Genomic DNA, 13,125 nt, shown 5'->3' with positions numbered 1-13,125 from the left:
TTATTCTGTCTGTGAGTACTTCTTTGGCACTTCGGCCTGGTTTTTTGTTTTGTTTTGTTTTGGAAATCAGGCTATTCCAACTGGAACTGTGGTAGCCTTCAGCTTGATTCTTTTGGAACAGGAGATGGTTCATTGGAACTGTGCTATTCAGCCTTCAGCCTGATTCCTTCAGGATTAGGCTGCTCCACTGGAGCTGTGCTGAGCAGCCTTTGGCCTGGCTCCTTTGAGATTAGATTGTTCCCTTAGAACTGGCTGGTAGTAGGCCTGCAGGCTGTTTGAGCCTGTTTAAGCTGTTTAGGCTGTTTGTAAACTACTATTTTACTCTAAAGAAAAACCTCTGAGAAATGGGATCCCAATTATCAAAATACTTTGAGGGCACCCTTACCTACCGGGACCCTGGCTGATTTTATGTTTAAAAACCACAGTTCTGGGGCTTCCCTGGTGGCGTGGTGGTTGAGAGTTCGCCTGCCGATGCAGGGGACACGGGTTCGTGCTCCATTCCGGGAAGACACCACGTGCCACGGAGCGGCTGGGCCCGTGAGCCATGGCCGCTGAGCCTGCGCGTCCGGAGCCTGTGCTCCACAACAGGAGAGGCCACAACAGCGAGAGGCCCGCGTACCGCAAAACAAACAAAACAAAAAAACGCAGTCCTTCCTCATGTACATTTCTAAGTAAATGGACCAACCTAACCAAAGGCAATTTAGAACATGAATGGTCATTATGGAGAACTATTGAAATCCCAAACCTACTTTTCCTAAGGCCAAATTGACAACCACACCTGTAAAATTTCCAGAACTGAATGGAATGCCTATTTCAATTATTTTGAGGCTTCCAAACATTATCAGGAGCCTAAAATTGCATCTCTGCAAAATAAGATTTTAGGATCCTCTGAGGCAAACAAAGAAAGATAGAATGGCTGCAAAAGCCTCATGTTCCTCTTCCCTGGCTTCTGCATCACAGATACTGCCTCCAGTGTCATCTTATTCCTTTCCCCTGGCTCTGCCTCCAGTGCCATCCTCCTTCTTCCCTTTTATGCCACCTACACCTCCTCTGTAACCCTCAGTTCCCCCGTACTAATTCTCTCACCAAACTTTCCCTTATCTCTGAAACTCTCCTCACTGCCATTTCCTCTGAACTTACCAGAACCTGTCTCTCTAAAATTAAGCCTTGTGAGGATCCAGAGACTAAACTCTTAATTTTTTTATATCCCCTGGACTAAAGTGGAACTGCAAAGCCATAGTCAAAGATTTTCCCAAAGTAACTGAAATCCTTACAGATATGCTGAGGAATTTAATATAGTCATTCAGACTTACCAACTCTGACTTAAATCAGCTAGTTCATATGCTTGTCAGTGAAGGCCAGGCCCAGCTTTGGATGAAAATCACCAACTGGGGAAATCCTGAAAGGTCTCTAGAATTACAACTGGGAGACCACGGGCCACATATAAGGTTTCCTTTTCATCTGGCATAAGCCAGAGCTATTCTCCAGGAGGTCCTTATAGGAATCCAAATGATTTTCTAGGGAATAAACTATGCTCTAAGACATGCTATGAAATATGAGTCCCTATTTGGGGAAGGCAATTCTCTAATAAAACAGTGGGTGACTCTGCAGAACCCTGCTAAGTTATTCATTGATAAGCTGGCACATACACTGTGCTCATCAGATAGCTAAGAAAAGCCCATCTGAGTATCAGCCTAAGTACTTTGTTAACCCAACCAGAGCTTCCCCCAGCTCTGGGCCCCAACGTAATTAGTCATTAGGAAAATATAAATCAAAACCACAATTAGATACCACTTCACATCCACTAGTATGGCTATAAAAAATACAACAATGAGAGTTGGCGAGGATGTGGAGAAATTGGAAGCATCCTGCCTTGCTGGTAGGAATGTAAAATGTAGAAACAATCTGACACTTCCTAAAAAGGTTAAACATAGAGTTATCATATGACCCAGCAATTACACTCCTAGGTATATACCCAAGAGAACTGAAAACATATGTCCTCACAAAACTTGTACACACATGTATATAGCAGGATTATTCATAAAGTTAAAAAGTAAATACAATCCAAATGTCCATCAACTGATGAATGGATAAACAAAAGGTGGTATATCCGTACAATGGAATATTATTCAGCCATAAATAGTAATGAAATACTAATACATGCTACAACATGGATTAACTGTGAAGTGACTGTCTAAATTACCCTTTCTACTTAGGCAATCACTTCCAAATACAGCTGTACTTGGATATCACCTGGGGAGCTTATGCTGCTCCCTGAGAATCTTTGAGAGTAGGGTACCTGGACTGATGTTTGAAATCAATTAGAGTAGATGATCTCTAAAATCCCTTATAGCACTAGGAATTGTATGAAATCTATGATAGTGGGTCACCAACACCCACACTTTTGAAGCAGAGGCAGTAAGAGAACCAAGCCCAATAAATAGTTGTTCATTAGAACAGGTCTTCCAATTGAACTCTAAGCTGGTTCTTCTAGGCATCTCTCTACCCCACCTGCACCCCCAAGGTTGCATGAGGATATTCATAACAGGAATGAACTATGGCTGAAGGGAGAGGTCACACCTGATGCCATCATGCCTATGTGGGTTGCTTTAATAGGAAATCACCCCATTTTGCCACTAGAGTTGACGATAACCAGTCCCTCCCTCTATGACATAGACAAGGTTGGCTAGAATGAAGTAATGGACTTCTGACAGTCCCAGGCTTCCTGTTTATCAGTAGCTGTGTACTCATAAGCTGATTTAGGTTCAGAGTTAATAATGGGGCTGATTTCTTATTTACTTGTTTCCCTTAATATTAAAGAACTAAGCTGAGTCATGTTCCGGATACTGACCTCCTGCTGTCCTCGTGCAAAGGCAACTGAAGAGACACTAAGGTAATACTGTAATTATTTCTCTAGACCTCTTCCACCATTTCCTCCAATGTACCTGCCCACAGTTCCTCAAAGGACAAATCTTTATATATTATTAGGGGAAGTGACTAAGCAGTGTCTACAAGATTAAGGACAGGGTTGGGGGAGGATGGCCAATTCTACAAGGCAAGTGAATCAGGGAAGAAAAGCACCCTTGGAGGCTTTGGGGAGGGGTCCCCACACCACCTTCTACCACCTGGCTGTGCCTTTTATGACTGCATTGGGACCACTGCAGGCAGAGCCCCAAACACCAAGGAAGAGTATAATTCTTTCTTCAGCCTAAGAACTAACAGTACTTTTAAGACTTTGGCTCATTTTCCATTTCTAGGAATGTGACCATCATTATCATTGGACTGGACAACTCAGGCAAAACTGCTCTTGTGGAGGCGTTCGAGAGACGTAAGGAATTGAGAGTATTAGATCCTGGTTTAGGTCTCCCATGGGTCCCAGCGACCAATGAAACAATCATTCCTTCCTAGCCTTACTTCATGACCCTTGAGTTTCTTCTTTGGAAGGTAAACACGTCCTAACACACACACACACACACACACACACAGACACACACACACACAGACACACACAGACACACACAGACACACACACACACTCTCTCTCTCTCTCTCTCTCCCCCCTCCCTCCCTCTCCCCCTCCCCTCCCTCCCCCCTCCCTCCCTCTCCCCCTCCCCTCCCTCCCTCTCCCCCTCCCCTCCCTCCCTCTCCCCCTCTCCCTCTCTCCCTCTCTCCCTCTCTCTGCTCTCCTCGGGTGTTATCAGCCTGTTTATGTAATGTCTGTCACCTGCTCCCTTTATAAGATATCCTAATTGAAGGTCTTCTCATAATGTCAGTATGAATGAACTCAAGACTATGTAAAGCACCGCAGTCGATTAGGAAGGATAGCATGTTTGAAAGTGTCTAGTTTCAGAGCTCAATTAAAGTGGAATTTGGTCTAGATAAGAGAGACAAGTGGGGGATGATGAAGAAGTTCAATAACGTGAAGCTCTTCGTGACAGTTCATATAGAGGGTTGGAGCTTGAGAAATGGTGTCAGTTCAGAGACGTGCAAGTTTAATACCAAATCTCCATTTTAATACCTTGACATTTCAAGAAGCTGTTACACAGAATTTCAGGGAGCTACTTTTCCGGTTGTGAAGACACAGCTAACTGCTAGCCAATCAAAGAGCCCAGCACAGTGGTTGGCATAGGATGCCCTCCACTGATTTTTATTAAATAAAAGAAGGGTTATGATGAGGTGGTTGTTTTATATAGGCTGGCAGCAATCTACAAAGTAGAGGAAAGGGCTAACTTGACTCCTCTGCCTCTGGCCTACTTGAAGCCAGCATCAATTTTGTTGAAATACAGCAACAGCCTGCTGGCTGATCTTGCCGTCTGTAGTTGTCTCCCCAGTATTCAGTCCACACAGCTGTCCGAAGGACTTAATGCAAACATCTGATCATGACCCAACCCTGCATGAAACCACTCAATGCCTCCCTGTTGTCATCAAAATAAAACTTAAGTTCCTCAGCTGCACACAAGGAAGACCCTCCATGATTTGGTCCCTGATTTCTCCAGCTTCGTTTCCCATGCTCTGCACACAGGCCCCCTGATGGAGCCAAAACAAATGACTTGCCATTCATCTGCCACTATACTGTTCTAGTTCACATGCCCACGCTTTCTGTACATGCTCTCCTGCTACCTAGCATTTCATCCCCTCCATCATCTACCTGCTTAATCAAATGCCTCAAGACACTGCCTAAGCTTGACCTCAGGAAAGCCATCCCTAATGCCCAGCGCCTTCTTCTTCAGCTTCTACTCTATTCTGTGCCTCCCTCGATCATGCACTTAGCACAACATCATTGCACAACTGCAAGTCCATCCCCTACACTGTGAGCCCTTGAGGAAAAATAATGGATTTTTTCAGCTCTGTATCTTCAGTCTCTGTACTTTTAGTACGTTCAGGTAGGTACTCATTCACTTGTGGAATGAATGTTCTCCCTCATTCCACCATTCTCCTCAGGCTACATGTTGCCTCATTCCAACTTTTCCCTCTCTTCCCCTCCCCCCACCCTCGGAGTGGCAGCCCCAAGCACATTTTAGCCAGTGGTCCAGCCTCGTATCCCACCTTATGGGCAGCAGACTTGACTCTGCCTCTCCCAATTCTCTGATTGGCAGAAATGGTAAAAAGGTAAGCAGCACCAAGAAAATCAAGGAGCCAGGGTAAATCACAAGATTACTGATAAAAGTGGGGATAATTTTTAGAGCCCAACTCAGCCCCACCCCTAGACTCCCATCCAGTCTGGGTGGGGCCTGGGAATCTATATTTTAAGAACTCCCCAGGCCTTTCAATTGACCAGTCAGCTTTGGGAAGCACTCATCTGTAATTAGCCCTATGCTATTTTGCCTATGAGAATAGCATCTTCTTTCCATTCTCTTTCCTAGAGGACAGAGCCTGGAGTCTATTTAAATTGTTACTGTATAACTTGCCTTGTGCTTGGTGAATAACTTGGGGCTGATTCATAAACCAGTAGGTTTATGGTTGTGACTTCATTCACGGAGAAGTTTTTAATGGCTAAGAAGCAAAGTGCCACTGATGTCTCATTCTAAAGAACATCTCAGGCCACCCCTGTCCATGCAGGACTGCCAGAGTCAATCTAGTAGGTTCCTCTGTACCCAAAATGCAATAGCTTGCCCCCCCACCAGCTCCTGCAAATGTTTATGATTGCCAAAAACAGATGATAGCCTAGGGAGGAAGTTCCAATCTACAAGTAGTAACTTGTGTGAATCTCTGAAGACACCAGCTATAAAATATTTTGGGACATAAGCCATTATCATTAACAACATCATTCACTATAACTGTTTTGTCTGGCATGGTCATATGGGGCAAGGAACCCAAGCATGAGCACAAGCAGGTGCCCTAAATGAGGGCGTTTAAAGCAGTTTCTCTCAAACCCGGCTATACATTTCAATCATCTGGGGAGCTTTAAAAGAAAATGCTGCCTGAGCCCCGCCCCAGATCTAAGGCATCAAACTCTCAGAGAATGAGGCCTAATGTCACAGGTTTTAAAAGCTCCACAGGTGATCCTGAAGCATAGTGAGTACTGAGAGCCAAAAATCAGAATCACCTGAAGAGCTTTCACACCAACTGATCTGGGACCTGAAGGTTCAGATATTTTGGCCTGGAGAAGGCCCAGGGAATCAAAATTTTAACAAGTGCACCAGATGATGCTGAGACGCAACAGGCATGAATTTTACTGCTCTTTAAGGCAGTAGTAGGTCTCAAAATGTAAGGTGCAGAAGAATCACATGGGGATTTTGTTAAATGTAGGAGTTTGCTAAACATACAGATGCTTGGGTCCCAAGCCTAGAGATTCTGATTCATTTGGTACAGGGTAGGACTTAACAATCACCCACATGTAACTCTAAAGCAGACAGTTCCCAAACTATGCTTTATGCAACACTCTGCTAGGGATATAGAGATGGATTCATCTCAGTACCTGTCCTCAGAGTGTTTATAAATAGAGGAAATAAGAGAAATGTAAATTTTCAGGGGACAACTTCTGGTGGCATCTAGAGTTTGCCAACAATACATTGAATTATTGAAGAAATGGTAAGGTTTCAAGTAAAAAGAAAAAAAAACGGGGAAGATAAAGCTTGCACTGATACAGAAAACAAGATTTTTAAATTACCTTTAGAGTTTTAACCTCTTATCATTTTTAAGTAGTCTAATACAGACATAACAAATAACACATCAAAGCTGTGACTGAAAATTATATGTTCTGTGAAAGCTATAATTAAAAATAAATCATTGACTAACATAAAAACAGAAGAGGCCATTATGAGATGACATTAAAATGTAATAATATGTACATATACACGCATAGAGAGAGACATGTATACATGTAAATGTGTGTATAATCATACATTTCCAAAGATCTGAAAGCATCCTATTAACTTCTCAGCTAAATGACTTATTCTGGCAATCCTATGGAAAATGTTCCAGGTAGATTTGAAACTATAAATAAGAAGCTACTGATTCTGGTCTTAGAACTCCCAGGTATGAGTGTAGAGAATGTATAAAATCATTTTGCTACTAATATGGGCAGAGAGCTGGGCCAGGACTGTCAGTTCAACAGACTGGAATGTGTCTATGGACTGTCACGCTGAACCACGTTTCTCTGGGGGCTGAGTGAGGGGTGGAATGCCCTGTGGGACTGTATGGTCTGGCCATAGCCTTGAACGGGCAAAGGTATCTGAGTTTGGCATGGTTTCTCGGAAGAGATAGGAGGAAGAGGACTTCATACGCTCATCCACAGTAACAGGCACCATAAACGTTTACTGAACACCTACTGTGCGTAAGGGAATGCAGAGCCCCTCCCTCACAGAGCTTAGATTTTAGCTGGGGAGACAGGACACGCACAGAATGAGGTGAAGGACCAGTTTAACAGGTCATGTGTTCAACAAGAGAGAGAGAAGTGAGAGCTGGACTGGTCAGAGAAGCTTCCTAAAGTAAGTGGTACTTGAGCTGGGCCTTGAAGAAAGGATGCGAGAGAAGAGCATCCTGTTCATTTATTCATTCACTCATCAAATTCATTCAACAAATATTTATTGAGCACCTGTGTGCCAACCTCTGTGCTTGGCATTATGTATATAACAGTAAGTAAAACTGAACGGGTTCCTATCCTGTTGCAGTTTATAACCCAGATAAATAAATCATAGAATTTATAACACTGTAATACGTGCTGTGATAGTGGTAAGCCCAGAAGAAAGTGGGGGATGATGGTGTGAGTTAGAGAAAACTTTCTAGAAGGAACAAGATCTAAATTGATATTTAAAAAACAAAATAGGTGTTAACCAAGCAGAGAGTAGTGGAAGAGTGTTCTAACCAGCAGGAATAGCATCTTGTGAAGGCCCAGGGCAAGAAAGAGCATGACATTCATGTGGAGTGGGGGGTAGAGAGGCACATGAGTTAAGAAGCATAGGGAGGAGGAGACTGGGCACCAGGGACCCTGGACACCAGTCAGGGAAGAGATGGATCTGGCAGGTTAGGAGGCAAGGGAGTCTGTATTCTATCTTCGGAGCAGTGGGTACTCACGGAAGGTTACTGAGCCAGGAGAGGGTAGCATGAGCAAAGTGCGGTTTAGGAGGATGGATTGGCGAGCATTAGCCAGATGGCAGGATACATTCGTACGATTCCTCGGGGCAGGCTCTGGTCAAAGTTCAGATCATCGTTTAACAAATTCATCTAACTATAGCCCCGTTTTATTGTTGCTTCTCCTCTCTTCCCCTATGCGTAGTACTCCCCAGTAAGTTGAGTGGTTGTATGAAACCTGAACTGACCACACTCGTGCTGGATGATTATGAAGTTTCCATCTACGACCTGAATGGAGACAGGAATGGCCGAGAAATCTGGCCAAACTACTACGTGCAGGCACATGGACTTGTTTTTGTCCTGGATTCCAGTGACTTAAGGCGCATGGAGGAAGTGAAGGTCATCTTCCTAGGCCTGCTGTCTGATGAAAGAGTGGCCGGGAAACCCATCCTACTGTAAGAGTCTGCCTTTGTGTCCAATTTCCCCTTCCCATTTTGTGCCTTTAGAAGAAGTAGACAGAGGAAGGGTTAAGTGGTCTCTGTGTCACATCCAGTTAGACTTCCTCTCCTCTTTGGCTGAGGGGGAGTGGCCCAGTCCTCTGGGGGCTGTTTTCAAGAGCCACTTTCTACCAGGCACTGCCATGGGGGAACCTGTTACCTAACTGTGCAAAGGTAATTTTGAAGGCAAGCATCAGAGGGAAATGGAGAGTAATATCTGGATCTTCCACTGCACCCCCACCCCAACCCATCCCTCAACTCTTCCTGAAGACTGCCTTCCTAAATTTGCTTCTTTTTTCTGGCTTCGGTCTTTGACCCTGAGACGATGGCAGAAAACCCCTATTTTGTATATTCAATGCCAATGGCCTCCTCGCCTGGTAAACTGCCCAAGAGTTATGTAACTAACTCTTACCCCAGGGTGATGATTCAGGTGGCCAGTCAGTTCTCACCCCTCCCCACTCCCTTTTAGCCTTGTTTGTTCCTCGTTAGGACCCCCAACTCAAGCGTCGACAGATTTTGGGGGAGGATGTAGAAGCGCCAAATTCATTCGTATCCCAGTTAGCAATTCTAATTAAAGTTTGATGGTGCAGTGTAGAGGAAGTGAGAAATGAGGCCTGGGGATTATCTCGGATTCAAATTACTTGTGCTATTCTTTCCTCCACTGAGAGTTGGCTGGAAAAATGTCGGGCTCACCTCACTGGGTATGGCTTAAAAGCTAGTCCCTGGATATGTAGCAGCTGTACGAGAATTGGTTGTCCCCCTCTTTCCCTTCTTTTCTTTCCCTTGGCCTCTATCTCAGTTTTACTCTTCCTCTCTTCTTCCCTCCCTCTCTCCAATGCCCGGCTTTAGCCTGGCCAACAAGCAAGACAAGAAGGACGCCTTGCTACTTGATGATATCACTGAATATCTGCTGCTGGAAAGGCTAACAAGCAAGAACCAGTCCCTGTACCGAGTGGTAAGTGTCCAGCCCTCCCCTCCCTTGTCCTCTCAAGCAAGGCCGATGTCTCCCTTGGCCCATAATCAGCCTCCTATGCCGGGTCTTAGGCAAAGTCTCTCTTTGCCAGGCAACAACTACAGTGATGATTTCTGACTCAACAGTGATAATAAATATCACACTCTTACAACACTTTCACATCTGTTTTCTCATTAGGCCTGCAAAATAGCTCTTAAGAGTTGGAAGTTTCAATAGCCTCATTTTATGGTTAAGAAAGTTAAGGCTCAGAGACTCTGAGTGACTTGTCCGAGGTCACACATTACATTACACACAAGACATTACACTTGATTAAAGGATCTTAGCTTATGTACCTTTCATATACCTTCTTAGGAGTGAATGCTGAGTATCTCCTAGGAAGTCTTAAGAGCGTCTCTAGGCACAGCAGAGCTTATGTGCACCTGTGCTCTTTGGCTGAGGGTGACTGGGACTGTGAACCCCGGGGTCCCAGGTTGCTGGGCTGGAGCCTTCTCTTCTCTTTTTGTCACAGGAGCCCTGTTCAGCCATCAAAATCCTCAAAAAAAGGAACCATGAACCTATAATTGGAGCCCTGCGCTGGCTGTTATCTGCCACTGGGGATAAACATGAAGAGCTGTGTACTCGCCAACAGCTACTCCCATTGAGCATCCCAGCCTCCAAGAGCACCAGAGACTTTGGGGAAATATGCTCATCAGACAGGTACCGAGCTGTCTCTATTAGGTGTACTGATAAGAATAGATTCAAAAGTCAGTCTTCAACATAAGCAGTGAGTTCTGGGAAGGGCATGGATTCTGTGCGGTGCTGAGCAAGTCTCTCAAGATCAGTTGGCCCAAATGGGGCGAGGGCAGCGACCACAAACATACCAACATTGTTAGGTACACCCTCCCCTCGGCACAATTTGAGTGGTCACGTCAGTGGGATGAGTTAAGTCATCAGTATTAGATCGTCTCCAAAACAGGGTTTCAATTCCCTGGTTTGTCACAGAGAGGAGAAAAGGAGCACGAGCCCCTTAAGGAGCTTATTGGCAATATTCTATGGCTAAATGCCCTGGAGGTGCCCCACATTCTCCGCTTCCTGTTCTCTGATCATCCCAATGATAAGGAAAGATGGGAGGGATAGGAATATGGAAAAGAAGAAGAAAAAAAAAACGGGGTAATCAAGGTTTTGAGGAATAAAAGGACTAAACGTCCTCTTGTTCTGTTGTCTCTTTAATTGTTTCAAAGACATATGGCAGGGATGGGGGGATAGCTGGATTTGATTAAGGAACTTGCATCTGTTTTCACTATGGCTTTGTCCTTTCTATCTTGCCCACCTTCACTACCAGGATGGGAAAGTCCAAAGAAGAAAGACAGCGCCTAGGACAACACTCAATGGAACTTAGGCCTCTAAAGCCAATCCTACAGGTAAGTGGCTCAGTAAATATTATTGCCCCAGGGACCAATCCCTGAGCTCTCGGGTACCAACTGACTTTTTTTTTCCTTCATCTTCCTGCTATACAGAAAGAAGGTACCAAAAAGAGACCTAAAAAGAAAACATCAGTAACATTTGCTTTAGACGAACCCAAGGAGGAAGGTGAATGTTATGGCGGAAATGGAGATCATAACACCACTGAGCTTGGCTACAATCAGAGCCGAGGACATCTTTTTGAAGGTAATCCTGGATCAGTGGTTAGTCAGAGAAGAAAAGATATAAAGGCCTTTCCTCACAATTTATAAAACAGTATTCCTATTTTGAGTCCAAAACTCTTTTCTCATACTATGGTTGGTGGTCAGAAGAAATGTAGATGAAGTACTTGGGGATCACCATCTGGCTGTCCAGTATGATGCCCCAAGATCTTTGTTTGGATGGCTATAGGGTTATCTTAAAGGTTAGGATTTCCAGTGGTGGAAGTACAAATTGGTACAACCTTTAGGGAGAGTAGTTTGGTTGTATGTCTCCCTCCTACTCTCCCTCCCTCTCTCAATAGATATATATCGAGAACTTTAAAATTGTGGAAACCCTATGAGACAATCATCTCATGTCTTGAACTGAAGCCAAAGATAATTACACAAGTACACAAAAAGGATGCTCATGGTTGCTCAATCATAGCATTGTGTATAACAGCTAAAAGTTGGAAGCAAGCTAAATGCCTAACAATAGTGAATGGCTAAATCAATTATGGTGCACCCACACAATGGAATACTATGCAGACCTTAAAAGGGCTAATGTTGACTTATATTTACTGACATGGGAAGTTTTCCACAACCCAAAGTTTTGTTAGTGAAAATGGCAATTGAGAGCACAGCACATATAGCATGATGTGTATACATGCATAGAATATCTGGAGGGGAATCACCGAACACAAGCAGTGGTTTTCTCTAGGGGTAAGATTGTAGGTGATTTTGAGAAGAGCCGAGGTACCTTTCTTTGGATTTTTGTATTACTGGAAATTTTTTAAATAATCATATATGATTTCTCCCAATATACTAAAGGCACTAAAAAAATCTGTGAGGACTTAAAGGCCCATTGTTGTTAATGTCTCCTCCATCTCAGTGTTCCTTGGCCCCAGTCTCCACGATGATAAACTGTCAATATTATAATGTCACTTCTGCTCTCCAAAGGATCCGGCCCTTCAGGCTACCCCAGAGCCTTGGGCTGTTACACCTACACAGAGGGCCCTAGATAGGAACATTGAGGAGGAGAGAGGTACTGCTCTGGGAAGGAGGATGAGAGGTGAGTGGATGGAATCTGGCAGAAGAGTGGAGGAAGTGTCTTTCTAGATGTCAGAATCTACCCTTAAATCTCTGTCCAAAATTGAAATCCATTTTTCATTTCTATAACCTCAGAACCAAGGGCAAAAGAGAGAGAAGACACTGGGGGCCTTGGAAAGTAGCTGACACCCTCCTCACCTGGATGGACAGGAAGCCTGGTGCTTAGCTTTGCTTGCAGTGACTACCTATTTTCTTTCTCTTTTTAGACTTAACAGAGTGTTAAAGAGGAAAATGAAGGGAAGTCAAAAGAAACATCTCATATCCCTCCTTTAGTAAATAGGTTCATCTACAGAACCATTAGGATTATTAAGTTTTTCAATTTCTGTTTGTTAGTACCTCTACAGTCCCCCTATGACTGTTTGTTAGTAGTTCTACAGTCCCCCACGACTGTTTGTTAGTAGCTCTACAGTCCCCTACGACTGTTTGTTAGTAGCTCTACAGTCCCCTACGACTGTTTGTTAGTAGCTCTACAGTTCCCCTACGACTGTTTGTTAGTACCTCTACAGTCCCCCTACGACTGTTTGTTAGTACCTCTACAGTCCCCCTACGACTGTTTGTTAGTACCTCTACAGTCCCCCTACGACTGTTTGTTAGTACCTCTACAGTCCCCCTACGACTGTTTGTTAGTACCTCTACAGTCCCCCTACAACTACTCTAACATAATATACCTGAGAACTCCCATTGTGCCTGTACATCGACATTCGAGCCATCAAATGAATCTTATCTCCACCGAGAGGCTCAAGAACAGTTAGGGGGCATCCGTTTGAGAGTGAAGACAACGCTGGCAAAGAAGATCAGAGCCTTGACGTCTTTGTACCCAGATGCTCCCGATGAAGTTTGTGAGCAACATGTTGTGGGTGAGCAACATGTTGTGGGTGACCAACTGCAGTTGAGC

The 13,125-nt window shown here is 44.2% G+C and overlaps 2 protein-coding genes across 2 annotated transcripts in view; one reads left to right on the top strand and one right to left on the bottom strand.

Annotated features, from left to right (window-relative positions):
* XKRX (XK related X-linked) overlaps window positions 1-13,125 on the bottom strand; it is a 70,431-nt gene that overhangs the window by 40,926 nt on the left and 16,380 nt on the right. The gene's annotated exons all lie outside the window — the stretch shown is intronic.
* ARL13A (ARF like GTPase 13A) lies at window positions 2,835-12,982 on the top strand (the record flags this gene model as incomplete). The annotated part of the gene is made up of 9 exons (XM_081223030.1): window positions 2,835-2,893; window positions 3,258-3,328; window positions 8,219-8,468; window positions 9,360-9,465; window positions 9,992-10,238; window positions 10,744-10,883; window positions 10,980-11,147; window positions 12,081-12,192; window positions 12,696-12,982. The coding sequence occupies 9 exons, from the start codon at window positions 2,835-2,837 to the stop codon at window positions 12,980-12,982; spliced, it is 1,440 nt and encodes a 479-aa protein (XP_081079156.1).

Source organism: Mesoplodon bidens (assembly GCF_964165515.1).
Source record: "Mesoplodon bidens genome assembly, chromosome: X".
NCBI lineage: Eukaryota > Metazoa > Chordata > Mammalia > Artiodactyla > Ziphiidae > Mesoplodon > Mesoplodon bidens.
The sequence above is the reverse complement of the archived record's forward strand: the minus strand, read 5'-3'. Positions and strand labels throughout refer to the sequence as shown.